General features: G+C 61.0%; 3 protein-coding genes across 3 annotated transcripts; all 3 read right to left on the reverse strand.

Moving 5' to 3' along the window:
• Positions 1 to 652: 652 nt before the first annotated feature.
• On the reverse strand, positions 653 to 2,470 carry AAT8.1 (amino acid permease; the record flags this gene model as incomplete). The annotated part of the gene is made up of 1 exon (XM_001685113.1): positions 653 to 2,470. One exon carries the CDS (start codon positions 2,468 to 2,470, stop codon positions 653 to 655), a length of 1,818 nt encoding a protein of 605 aa, XP_001685165.1.
• A 4,495-nt stretch (positions 2,471 to 6,965) lies between these two features.
• Positions 6,966 to 8,729, reverse strand: AAT8.2 (amino acid permease; the record flags this gene model as incomplete). The annotated part of the gene is made up of 1 exon (XM_001685114.1): positions 6,966 to 8,729. The coding sequence occupies one exon, from the start codon at positions 8,727 to 8,729 to the stop codon at positions 6,966 to 6,968; it is 1,764 nt and encodes a 587-aa protein (XP_001685166.1).
• Positions 8,730 to 11,500: 2,771 nt separating this feature from the next.
• On the reverse strand, positions 11,501 to 11,881 carry LMJF_31_1810 (acetylornithine deacetylase-like protein; the record flags this gene model as incomplete). The annotated part of the gene is made up of 1 exon (XM_001685115.1): positions 11,501 to 11,881. One exon carries the CDS (start codon positions 11,879 to 11,881, stop codon positions 11,501 to 11,503), a length of 381 nt encoding a protein of 126 aa, XP_001685167.1.
• Between the last annotated feature and the right edge of the window lie 1,297 nt (positions 11,882 to 13,178).

Genomic DNA, 13,178 nt, shown 5'->3' on the forward strand with positions numbered 1-13,178 from the left:
AGATACACGCACTGGTGTCAGCGCATACGGAGACGCGCACTTATTTAAGTCCAGCAGAGGCTCGTAGCGTTATCAGGAGTGACGCAAAACAAAGAAAAGAGGGGGTGGGGTGGGGTGGGGGGTGGGATGGGGCAAAGAGAGACGTGCACCCGCGCGTGCGCACACGCCGAGAGGTGCTGCGATGGCATAGGCGCTCACTCGCTTTCCGTCGACACCGCATGCTTCCAGACGCGTCGTGCAGCGACAAGACAAGTGAGACCGAAGGCGAGTCGGCCGCCGCCCGTTGTCCCCTTCCCCAGCTGCCTCTGAGCGCTCGTCCGTTTGGAGGATGCTGAAGTGCCGGCGCTACATGCGGCTTCATGCTCGTCCTGCAGTGCCGTGCCGCTCTCTGCCACACGTAGCGCTGGACACCCCTCCACCTGCCCGTCGGCCCACTGCACCCGGCCAACAAGAGAGGGGAGGCAGCGTGATGTTCGCGTACCTCTGACGCGGCAATGCATGCAGCCCGCCAGAGCGCCTTCCGCTGAATGCGCCTCCGGTCAGCGTGACGACAGCGAAGATCGATTGCAGATTGTGAAAGAAGTTGAGAGTGGCCAAAGCAGACACCCACACCACTGCTCGCGCGGTGCGCCACAACAGACACCCCGGTCGCCTAGATCGTAACGTATATGGTGCCGCCGGTGCCGAAGACAATGCCGACAACACCGCAGATCAGCAGCAGGTACGTGTTCAGGTACGTGAACCATCCCACCTGCGCCACCGTGAAGTTGCCCGAGTACATGACGAAGAGCGCGGGGAAGATAAAGGCAATGAAGCCGCCGCTGATCGAGCCGGCGAAGCCGAAGACGGTGCTGATGTTCGGGATGAATAGGCCACACAGCAGCGACACGACGGAGAGCACAAGCACGACCAGCAGGTGCTGCCAGAACGGGATGTTGTCCACGTACGTCGTGTCCTCTGCGGTCCCGTCCACGCACTCCTCGTCCACGTCCTCACCTGCTTCGCAGTCCTCATCGACGGTTTGGGAGGCATTGCGGCCTTTCGTTGTCCCCTCCATGCCGTGGTTGTTGTCCACCCCGTCGAGCTTGCCGGACTGGACAACGTCGCTGTTGGTCACCGCCGCGGGCAAATTCGCGGTCTGCTGGACGGTGGCGTCGGCGTCGCCAGCGACAAAGTCGAGCTCCTCCGCGCCGCCCGCCTCGGTGCGGTTGCGGTAGCGGTGCTGGAAGCCGATCAGATAGTACAGGGAGTTGCGCGCTGCAATGGTGAGTAGCGCGTAGGCAACGCACAGCTTGATCATGACGGCAACGTAGGCGATCATGATGTCGGCCTCCTCGAACGGGTTGAACATGAGCAGCAGCGACTTGCCGAGCAGGTTCTTGCTGCCAAAGTCGAAGTATCCGAACACGCTTACCAGCACGTACAGGGTGGTGCACAGCATCATCCCAATGAACGCCGACAGCGTGAAGCTCTTCGTCGTGCGAATCTCGGGTCTCAAATCCCACAGAACCTCCTGCGCGTTTATTTGGCACGCGTACGCGAAAACAAAGATGCCGACGGAGTGGATTACGGAGTTGCCGGTGCGAAAAAGAAAGACAGTGTTGTGCACCAGCTTGTCATCATCCACCTGGTTGCCGGACAGCTCCACGTGCTTGGACGTTTCCGCCAGTCCGTTACGGCAGCTGTGTGCGACAACCACGAAGACAAAGTACACCATGAATGTCACCGCGATGGCGGAGGCGTAGCGCAGCGAGTCGATGTGCTTCGGAATAACCAGCGGCAGCATCACGAAGAGCCAAATGATGACTGTGAGCACGCGATTGCCCTGCGTGGTGGCGAAGAACTGGATGGCACTGTTGTCGGGGTGCTGCTTTGCGGCGCCGGTGAAGATGGGACCAAGGCAGTTGCCCACGCTGATGATGTAGGCGACGCAGCCAGAGAAGCCGTAGAACAATCTGACGAACGCGGCCCAGTAGGAGAAGGCATACCTTCTCGCCGGGAAGAGCCAGCGCGCCAAGCCCTCGAAGGTCTTGATGCGCGTGTTCTCCGATGCGAGTGCCAGGATGTACATGGAGAACACGGAGAAGTACGTGATGACGGCGAGGAGGATCATGGCGAGGATGATGCCTGCTGAGTCGGTCGCCGCCGGTAGGCCAAGGATGCCGGCGCCGATGGAAGAGCTCGCCATGTTGAAGGCGCCGGAGAGAATGCCGCCGGGCGGAACGATCACGCACACTGCTTTGATGACGCCGTCACGGATGGTCTGGAGTACGTCAAGACATCCGGTGCGGCGCGGCTGCGAGTGCGACTGGCGTTGAGGGCGCTGCTCTGCACTCCGCGACGTCGCCGTCGGCTTGGCCGTGTGCGCCGCACCTACCGTCATCGTGTGGCTGCTGGCGTGGTCGGGGTACTCCTCGCGCTGTTGCCCTCGACAGGTGCGAGGACAGCTATCGGCTGATCGGTTTGACATGAGCCGCCCGATGTGTCGAAGCTAACGCGAAAAGGAGGCAGAGAGAGCGAGGGGAGAGAGCCGGGGGTGGGGGTGCGTGGATGAGGATGCTGGTGGCGCGCAATAGCAGGAGACACGCGGAGGGCAGAGGGTGGATGAGGTGGTGATATAGAGGGTGACAGTGGCGAGAAAGGACGAGCTGCAGGGGAGCTGCGAGAGGGTGCCGAGGCGAGATGGGAAAGCCGAGCAGCGCACATCTTTGTTCCCGCGCGTAGCAGGAGCTCAGGGGTGCAGGGGCGCGCGCAACGGGGGCGGCGAGGTCCCGCAGCGAGTAGAACACAAAGGGGAGCATGAGAGGCCACAGAGAGAATACACCGCTGCGCCGTCGCGTCCCCTGCGTGCTCTGCGTCTGGGAGTGCATGCGTTGCACCGGATGATAGACGACTCCGTGCGTGTGAGCCGCAACGCCATCGCTGAGTCTCAGTGCCTCACTGATCTGCCCGCTGCTTCTTGTGCCTTGATGGCCTCCAGCTCGCGGGGGTGGTGCAGGTACGCAGTGCTGTGCAGAGAGAGAGAGAGACCGCTGCTTCGTCATCCGCTGCACAGCACAGCGTCACTGCTGTAACGCGTGAAGCACAGGCCGGGCGCGGCCTTTGGCAATGAGAAGGCACAACACCGAGAAAGCCGGTGACGGCGGTGGTGGTGGGTTAGGCGACTACCACCTCGCCCTTTCCAACTCGAAGCACAAGGATCCGCGCACAAGAGTGCAGGCGTACTCTTGCCGGTGCTGAGTCGTAAGGCAACCACCACCTCTCCCGATCTTCGCACGTATCCAGCAGCACTCCTTGCCTTTTCATCTGCCAAAGGGATCCTCAGCGCAGCGCAGTGGAGACACAGCGGCAGCCCCCCACTGCACGCTCAGGCAACACATTACGATGCCGCAGAGCACGGGAGGGGGAGGGGGAGGGGGGCTGCCACAGCGCGCGAAGACACCCGCAGAAGGAGATGAGGGGCTGTGCCGGTCAAACAGAGCGGCTGCGGCGCGCACGGCAGCACCCGACCCCCGGCAGCCAGCTACCAACGCACGCACCTCGACACAGTACGTGGAGACCCCGCCAACGGCTCGCCAGTTGCTCGGAAGAGGGGCTTCGTAGCGCGCAGTTGCGGGCGTATGCTGTGGGATGTGAGTGGCTGAGGCGAGGGAGCCACGTCGGTGCGCTATGTGTGCTGCGGCCATCCCAGGACGAGACGAGCGCTCTCCGTGGCAGCCCGAGGCGAGAAATGAAGGGCACGCGGGCCGTTGTCGGCGTCAGCGAGTCGTGAGTAGCCGCTGCTACGAAGGGAGATCGAGAGGGTGGGCGAGTGGGGATTGTGTGAGGTGCAGGGTGGGCAAGGGTCGCAGCGCTTCGGTGATGACGGCCAGCACTCCTCTGTGAAGAGACAACTCCATTCCTGTATGACGCTCCCTCCACTCCTTTGTTTGCAGCTGGCCGGATTACGTGTGACGGCGTGTTTCAGGCGCCGCCTCGCGCCCCCGCGGCGCTGCCGCACCCAAGCAAAGAGCGGAGACGGTTAACAGGCAATCCAGAAGAAAGACGGAGAGCAGTCAGCGGTGCCAGAAGAGGGTGTGGGACAGGTGCCTGTGCGCCCTCCCACACGCCTGCACTCACCTGCATCGCAGCGGTACACACTCACACGCACACCGACACGCGCACACCAAAGCGCGGGTCGTGAGCGGGCGAGGAGCTTGGCGGAGATGCGAGATAGGAGGGGGAGGGCGGGGCGGAGTCCTTTCTCCGCCCTTCGATGCCAACGCTCAGGGAGGGAAGGGGGGGGGACACGTGCGGTGTGGCTTAGTGCTGTTTTCTCTCGCAGCGTGTCCATCCTGCCGTAGTACATGGGGTCACTCTACTAGGCCTGCTACAGGCCCAATCGCCCGGCGCGAGGCAGTCGCTTGACACGGGCGTGAAAGCAGTGCCGCCACAGCCGTCTGAAGGCACAGCCCCTGCCTCACGCGCTACCCGCCCCACACCTCCAAGGTCGTCTCACAGCAGCTCCCATTGTGCCGGCCGCCACCTGGCGCACGGCTTGGGACAGCTCACGCTTCCCACCAGGTGGGCAGTGCGAGGGCCGGGTGGGATACGTTGGAGCCGCATTGACGCTTCGCCTGCCACATCGACGGCACACACGTGTCGACTGCCGCAGGTCGCCCCGACGCAGCGCCGCCCAGGGCCCGACTGCCGGCATCAGTAACGATACATCGCTCTGACACCGCCACGTCGTAGGCACCTGGCCCTGACACCAGCAGAAGCGGTTCTGCACTGGCAGGGGGATAGGGACTACTTGGCGTCCACAGAGAGAGAGTGGGGTGCTGGACAACGATACCGCGCACTGACGCAGCCCCTGTCACCAGCGAGTTAGTGCTATTTTAGAAAACAGACAACAGGAAGAAAGATCGATGAGTCGGTGAGAAAGGCGATGCACTTACACACGACGCGTGTGGCACAGGCGCATGCGTTGGCAGGGGGAATGCGGGCATGATCAGCTACATGTGTTCAGCACCGGGGAGGCACCACTTCGATGCGACGGAAGAGAGGTAAGACCAACGAGAGGCTGCCATTGCCTCACCATACGACTTTTCACTCTGTGCGCACGTGGAGGTGTTCGATTCGGACTCGACTTTACCGCATGTGGAGAGACCGCAGCGCACTCTCCGCACCTTGCCAAAGTCCTTGTCGCATCCTAGCCAGAAAACAAAATGGGAAAACGCACAACAAAGGCACTTGGCGACATTGTCGGTGCTGGGGTCGTGCGGACCTCCTGTCAGTTTCTCCGGCTTCCCGGCTCGCCCCTCTTCTTTGCAACGAGCAGCCCTCCTACTGCACGTGCTCATCATGACCTCAAGGGGGCTATACACAAGCCTTTAGAGGCGAATGAGCACGCCACGACCAAGGGTCGGGCCCTTCAGCCTTTCTAATTGCACCGCGCCGCGGGTTGCTTGCGTCCAGCTCACAAGCTGCTGCTTCTTTCACCCGATGACACTTGCTCGCCTCTTGCTCATGGTTGTCTGAACATGTGCCTCAATGCTCTCCAGCGATGGGAATCCACATCCACACGCGGTACCTTTAGAGAAGCGTTGCGCACGTGGGCGGAAAGGGGGCCTAACACACCAAGGCGAGGGGATGGGCTGCACGGACGTGGGTGCGCGGAGAGGGAGGTAGCTGGGAGACGCTTCTGTGCGGAAAGAGAGCAGACGGGCTTGCGTGATTCTGTCGCGCACAACACGCGCACATACTCTCTCACTTGCAGGCGCCCTGCTCACATCTGCACTCGCGCCCTCTCGAGAGTCAATTAACGAATAGGAAGATGTGATGTTTCAAGTTCCTAGAGAAGAGAGGGGCGCTTCGAGCCCCGTCAGACCGCCGCTCCCTGCCTTCCAGAACAGTTAAGGCCAAGACGACGACGACGACGACGGGCGCTGCTGCCATCTTAACATTTTCAGTGAAGGTATACGTTCAATCGTTTTTTTTTTGTTTTACAAAACTCCGCCAAGCAGGACGCTACGAGGACCTTTAGAGGAGGAAGCAAGAGAAAGCGAAAACTACACGTTGACGATGGTGCGGGGCAAGGAGCATCCACCTCAGCTTCGGATGTGCGGAGGATGACTGACTGTCGCATCAAACGTCCCACAAAAAGACCCAAAGGCTAAACAAAAACCGCAGCGAGGTGCACATACACGTGCACCAGACACGACGCCACCACAACACGCCCGCACATCAGGCGATTTACTTTCACATACTGCGGAAAAGGGAAAACAAAACCGACTCGGTTAGCATTATGGTGTCGAGAGGGGTGCATGAGGAGGGGGAGGCAAGACAAGCGGAGGCAGAGGGTCGGAAGGCAAAGGGCGGATCTCTGAGTGTATTGCCTTCCCCCCTCACCCCTCAAGCCGCGTGCGCACACGCCTACATGCACAAAGCGGACCTGCTAGAGGTCCAAGCACTTGCAGACTGAGAGGGTGGGGTCGGAAGCATTCAGGAATCGGTCCTCTCCACTTCGCCCCTGCATACATCTCCGCTGGCCTACACGCCGTTGCCAGACGCCGAGCGCCACCGCAGCAGCTTTCTGAAAAAAAAAAAACAAAGAGGGATCCAAAAGCTTGCCGCGTGAGCAATAGTGATCACCTCACGTACAGAAGAAAATGGTGGCAGAAAACAAAAGGTTTTAATTTCTCTATCTTGGTCTGCTGGCCGTCGGTGTGCGTGCACAGAGGCGTGCAGACATTCACACGCCAACCGTGAGCTTTCAGTCCCCGCTTCTACATGCGAAGGAGAGCGACACACACGCACACGGCCGTTCACGCACCATGGCCCGTCAGCCGGCGAAGCTGCAGGTGGAGGGCGCTATCCGTCCCTTTTCACATTATCTCCTTTGATGCACGCACACAAGAGCGCCTTCGCCGTCCATGCCTCGGGAGAACGCATGAAAAGCCGCCGGGATAACGGCGCGCCCTCGCTCAAACAATTTCGTATATGGTGCCGCCGGTGCCGAAGACAATGCCGACAACACCGCAGATCAGCAGCAGGTACGTGTTCAGGTACGTGAACCATCCCACCTGCGCCACCGTGAAGTTGCCCGAGTACATGACGAAGAGCGCGGGGAAGATAAAGGCAATGAAGCCGCCGCTGATCGAGCCGGCGAAGCCGAAGACGGTGCTGATGTTCGGGATGAATAGGCCACACAGCAGCGACACGACGGAGAGCACAAGCACGACCAGCAGGTGCTGCCAGAACGGGATGTTGTCCACGTACGTCGTGTCCTCTGCGGTCCCGTCCACGCACTCCTCGTCCACGTCCTCACCTGCTTCGCAGTCCTCATCGACGGTTTGGGAGGCATTGCGGCCTTTCGTTGTCCCCTCCATGCCGTGGTTGTTGTCCACCCCGTCGAGCTTGCCGGACTGGACAACGTCGCTGTTGGTCACCGCCGCGGGCAAATTCGCGGTCTGCTGGACGGTGGCGTCGGCGTCGCCTGCGACAAAGTCGAGCTCCTCCGCGCCGCCCGCCTCGGTGCGGTTGCGGTAGCGGTGCTGGAAGCCGATCAGATAGTACAGGGAGTTGCGCGCTGCAATGGTGAGTAGCGCGTAGGCAACGCACAGCTTGATCATGACGGCAACGTAGGCGATCATGATGTCGGCCTCCTCGAGCGGGTTGAACATGAGCAGCAGCGACTTGCCGAGCAGGTTCTTGCTGCCAAAGTCGAAGTATCCGAACACGCTTACCAGCACGTACAGGGTGGAGCACAGCATCACCCCAATGAACGCCGACAGCGTGAAGCTCTTCGTCGTGCGAATCTCGGGTCTCAAATCCCACAGAACCTCCTGCGCGTTTACTTGGCACACGTACGCGAAAACAAAGACGCCGACGGAGTGGATTACGGAGTTGCCGGTGCGAAAAAGAAAGACGGTGTTGTGCACCAGCTTGTCATCATCCACCTGGTTGCCGGACAGCTCCACATGCTTGGACGTTTCCGCCAGTCCGTTACGGCAGCTGTGTGCGACAGCCACGAAGACAAAGTACACCATGAATGTCACCGCGATGGCGGAGGCGTAGCGCAGCGAGTCGATGTGCTTCGGAATAACCAGCGGCAGCATCACGAAGAGCCAAACGATGACTGTGAGCACGCGATTGCCCTGCGTGGTGGCGAAGAACTGGATGGCACTGTTGTCGGGGTGCTGCTTTGCGGCGCTGGTGAAGATGGGACTAAGGCAGTTGCCCACGCTGATGATGTAGGCGACGCAGGCGGAGAAGCCGTGGAAAAAGCGAATGAACGCGGCCCAGTAGGAGAAGGCATACCTTCTCGCCGGGAAGAGCCAGCGCGCCAAGCCCTCGAAGGTCTTGATGCGCGTGTTCTCCGATGCGAGTGCCAGGATGTACATGGAGAACACGGAGAAGTACGTGATGACGGCGAGGAGGATCATGGCGAGGATGATGCCTGCTGAGTCGGTCGCCGCCGGTAGGCCAAGGATGCCGGCGCCGATGGAAGAGCTCGCCATGTTGAAGGCGCCAGAGAGAATGCCGCCGGGCGGAACGATCACGCACACTGCTTTGATGACGCCGTCACGGATGGTCTGGAGCACGCCAAGACATCCGGTGCGGCGCGGCTGCGAGTGCGACGGCGGCGCTGCTGGGTCTTGAGCGCGGTGAGCGTCCTTGGCGGCGGACGGGGCATGGCTGCATGGCTGCTGTGCGCCATCGCCCCGCATACTGGGGCGACGGGACATCGCAGGCTGTGGGACCCGTAAAATGGTGGCGTGTGGTGCGTGGGTAGAAGGAGATGCGCGTGGGGTGAGCGGCAAGCGAAGAAAGGGCGAGGACGGCAGTAGAAAGTGCCTGCAGAGGGAGACGGGAGCCCAAGGTGAAAGAGGCTACAAATAGGTACCGCTGGGGACGGCTCGACGGACGGCGGAGGAGGGATGCGATGCCGAGAGAGTCGAGAGCAAGGGAAAGGCAAGGAAGCGACGAAGTCAAGTGAGGGCGGGGGAGGCGGAGGGGGCCGGAGCGCGAGAGAGAGAGAGCCGACTGGTCTGGCGGATGCGGGGCACGCGTAACTTGTCAGCTAAAGCGTGGTGCGTGTGCGTGTATGCATGCGTGTGAGAGGCGAATATGTTCGCCCTCCCCCGCAATGCACCATAAGGTTGCGTTCCTCCGCTTGCGCCTTGGACTTCCGCACTCTCAGTGATACTTGCCTAGAGCAGATGGCGAATATGCAGAGATGGAGGCTTCTGATGCAATGTGCTTCTCCCTGGCAAGGGGGGATACCCCGAGCACACACCAACGAGGATGACGAGGACAACGGCGAAACCGTCTCGCTTGGCTGAAGCGCTGGGTGGCTGGGGTGGAGACGGTGCGTGGGGGAGAGCGAAAAGAAATCCGCTGCTGCGCGCGAGCCGCGATCGCTCTTGATCGGCAGAGAGCGACACAGGGTGGCGCACCACCATACGTATTGTTTCCTTCAAGCCTGCTGTAACGCTGTTACACACGCAGCATTGGCAGACGCTAGCCACCAGTGTCACCCTACTCATCTCTCGTTTCTGCCGGTGGACAGGAAGTGATCAAGCGGATGACCAGGCCGGCACCTGACCTCTGCACACCTCGAGGGTAGGGGTACCTCACATGCGGAGAGGAGCCGACGGTAACAGGGGGCGCACAGCAGATCTCGTTAGCCACTATTTCAGGTGTGGCGACAAGAATGCGACTGCGCTGCAACACTGGCGGACAGGCATGCGCCACCAACCGTGTTCGTCTTGGCTGCCGGAAGACAGAGGGCCGAGGTCCCAGGCTTCGTTGGCCCGCACATCTTAAAGAGTCGCTTCCGTGGTTTAGCGCCGACTCGTGGAGGCGCAGTGGGGGGGGGGGGCCGATTCGCTTGCCGTGCAGCAACATCATGGCTAGACAGCACGTCTGCGCTGTGCGTCTCTGCACTGGGGTAGGCTGCCGTATCCGTCACCGCCTCAAGACCAAAAAAGGTTAGGACGCTACAGAGCAGGTTCAGGTAGGGCTGCCTGACCGTCCCGTTTCACGGAATGAGCCCCCCCCCCCCCCCGCGTCGCTCTCTCAACTCGCCGGTGTCAGGGGAGATCGGAAGGCTCTCAGCTTTTTCACCCCAGAGACAGTGCTCCACCCACAGAGAAGATTGAGCGATGCGCAGCAGATGCCGGCTTAGCACAGACACGTGTGTGAGGGGTGGTGGGGAGGGTGTATGCACATGAGGCGGCGCGTCTTCCATCGAGATCCCTCTCACACCCCGCGCGCACCCAGTCGCTGGCGATGCCACAAGCAGCTGAGGCAGTGCCCCCTCTGCTCAGGGCCAGCCGAGGCATTCCCAATATGTACTCCCACGGCGAGTGCATAGCGAAGCGACACCGGCGTCAATGAGTTGCCCTGGTGCAGCTCCGTGGCTCCGTGCGCTGTTTCCATCTCGGCGTGAGGACAGAGCTGCGCCATGTCCAGGCTGCATCACGTGCGTTTTCCACCCCTGCCCCCGTCACTGCCGCTCTGCCACAGGGGGTGCGGCGTTGCTGACTACATATCACATCACGCATCCGTCATTTTCAAGCACGTGGAAGGGAGGACGAAAAGCCACACTGTCCCCCCCCCCACACACACACACACACACCCACACACACATAGGCACTGGAGCCAGCACGATCCCTGAGGCATATGCGGTGACAGGCAGCGTGTGCGCACGCACCAACAGGATCTCGACAGCTTCGGAAAGTCTTCTTCCTCGCGGCACAACGATCTTTGGGTGAGGTGTGTGGATGACAGCTGCCGTTCTATCGAAGCCGGATCAGTACCTCCACCTTCAATAGAGCCAGCGAGCGAGCGAGACAGCTACACCACTTTCTTTCGCACCTCATATTGAGCTCTTCACAGCCATAGTGTGGTCCTTCACAGAGAAACCAAGAGGAAGAGGAGGGGAAGCCGTGACGACGGTGCCGCCGCCGCCCTCGCTTGCTCTCTCTCAGCACGCGTTCGACCTCTTCTTCCCGCCCACACATACCTCCCCTGTGCCTTACCACTTTGCCAGCGCCCTCTGCTCACACACCTGCACAGCCTGCTGCTGCAGCTCGAATGGCGGAGCGGGCCTGTCTCCGGCAGTTGCCCACGGCAGACGCGCCCAGGTGAGGGAGAGACACGCGGAAGGAACAGCGGAAGGGGGAGCAGCGGGGCTGCAGCACCCGCACCCTCGCATTGGTGTGTGCGTGAGAAGGGTCGAAACGGAAGAACCCAGCCGAAAAAACGAAGGGGACAGACCAGAGGGCAGAGAGGGAGGGAGGCGCGGGGAGTTCGGGACGCTCTCAAACACGTTGAAGGGTGTTCGTGCGTGTGTGGGGAGGGGGAGAGGTGCGGCGGTGCACGAGCAGAGAGAGAGAGAGAGAGCCAAACAGCGAAAAGGGCAGGCCAAAGGTGCGATAAAGGGCACGGCAACGCACGATCAAGAGAAGCAAGGCGCAGGAGAGGCGACTCCCTAGGCTTTCATTCCTGTCGCTCAGAGATACCCAAGCGGACGGCGCACGCTGCACACAACGTCACATTCCGCCGGTACCGTGTTCACCGCGCTACCACCCACGACGGCATCCGTGGAGATGCACGCGAGCGAGCAGCTGTAGTTCCTCTCCTGTGCGGTGCTTTTCGTGATGTCCAGCGCGGTCTCGCACATTTCCGCGATGATCTGCGCGGCGTACTCGATGGCGTTGCAGCTCGTGCTCATGAGCGCCATGGCGGAGTGAATCACCTTGCCCTGCATCTCCACGTGCCACTCACAGAAGCCCTTGTTGCTGGTCACCACCCTCATGTCCGCCGGCGCACCGATGAGGCAGCCGGCCCCCTTGGGGCCCTTCTCCTTCAGCTGCGTAAGCAGATACGCCATGCCACGGCAATACTGGTCCTAATTCTGCGAAAGGGCAGCGTGCGTCGGCTTCGCGCGCTTCACCGACAGGAACTTCGGCACCAGCGCCATCACAACGGCGAGGGGACCCATCATGTTGCATGCACCGTGATCAAACAGCTTGCCGTCCTTCTCCATCGTGAACGGTTGTGTGTCCCACTTCTGCCCATCCGCCGGCACAGCATCTTTGTGGCCCGAAAGCGCGATGCCGCCTTGCGTCGTCACCGGGTTTTACACGAGAGTCGCCTCGACACCGGCGAGTCGCAGGCACTCCTTTGCGTATCCTGCAAGCTGGACGCTGGCGTTGCGGCTGACGGTGCTGAAGGCGATGAGCTTGCCGAGCCGCTGCCTGTAGACGCTTGGGCAGGAAAGGGCGAGTCTGAGAGAACGAAAAGAAGCCTGGGACCAGCGAGGAAAGGGTGCAGTGAGTGGTGGTAGCAATGTCAACAGCGAAGGAGCAGCGATAGACGACAGGGCCGTGACGTGCTGCGCGTGCGACTTTCAGCAACGGCGCATGACTATGCGTGCACGTGCAATGTAGTCGCAGTGCCTGCAAGAGGAAGGGTTCGTGGTGAGATGCAGGATGGGGGAGGCATGGACCTAAGCAGAGGGGGGAAGGGGGAGCACTGAAAACAAAACAAGGGGGCTCGGCGTGGACATGATCAAGGGGAAGGAGTGATAAGAGGAGTCGACTCTGGAGCAGCGCAGAGGCGATAGCTGCGACAGGCTGGCCTTGGCTGTTGCGTGGGGGGGGGAGAGAAACAACACGCAAGGTAAGTCAGCGGCATCACAGAGAGAGCAGGGATGTGCGGCGTCCACAACGGCACTGATGGGGGAGTGCCGCTGCGCAATGTCGCGCAAAGAGCGGGCGGCCCTCGCGTGCGTCACGAGCCACATGAGACAGCCGCCGCAACCCGATGGCGAGAGAAGGGCTGGGGGATGCAAGTTTGCACCAGCGCGCATAGCGCATGGCGCTCGGGTGTGCAAGGGAAAGTAAGGGAGGGGTGTACGCATGGCGTAGCAGGCGTACAGGAAGACTCGCACAAGCAGGAAAAACGGAGCGGCTGGAGGGGACGACGGGAGGAGTGGGGAAGCGAAGTATGAGATGCCAACCACAGCGAAAGGTTGGGGGGGAGGCCAGAGAAGGGAATGGAAACGAGATGGACGCCCATAAACGCAGCCAAACCAAAAGAGTACGCATACAGTGAGTCAGCGGTGACGACAACATACAGCACGCGCACTCGGATAAACCTTCACACAGGCAGACGACATCGCTTAG

Source organism: Leishmania major, chromosome 31 (genome assembly GCF_000002725.2).
Source record: "Leishmania major strain Friedlin complete genome, chromosome 31".
Taxonomy (NCBI): Eukaryota; Euglenozoa; class Kinetoplastea; order Trypanosomatida; family Trypanosomatidae; genus Leishmania; species Leishmania major.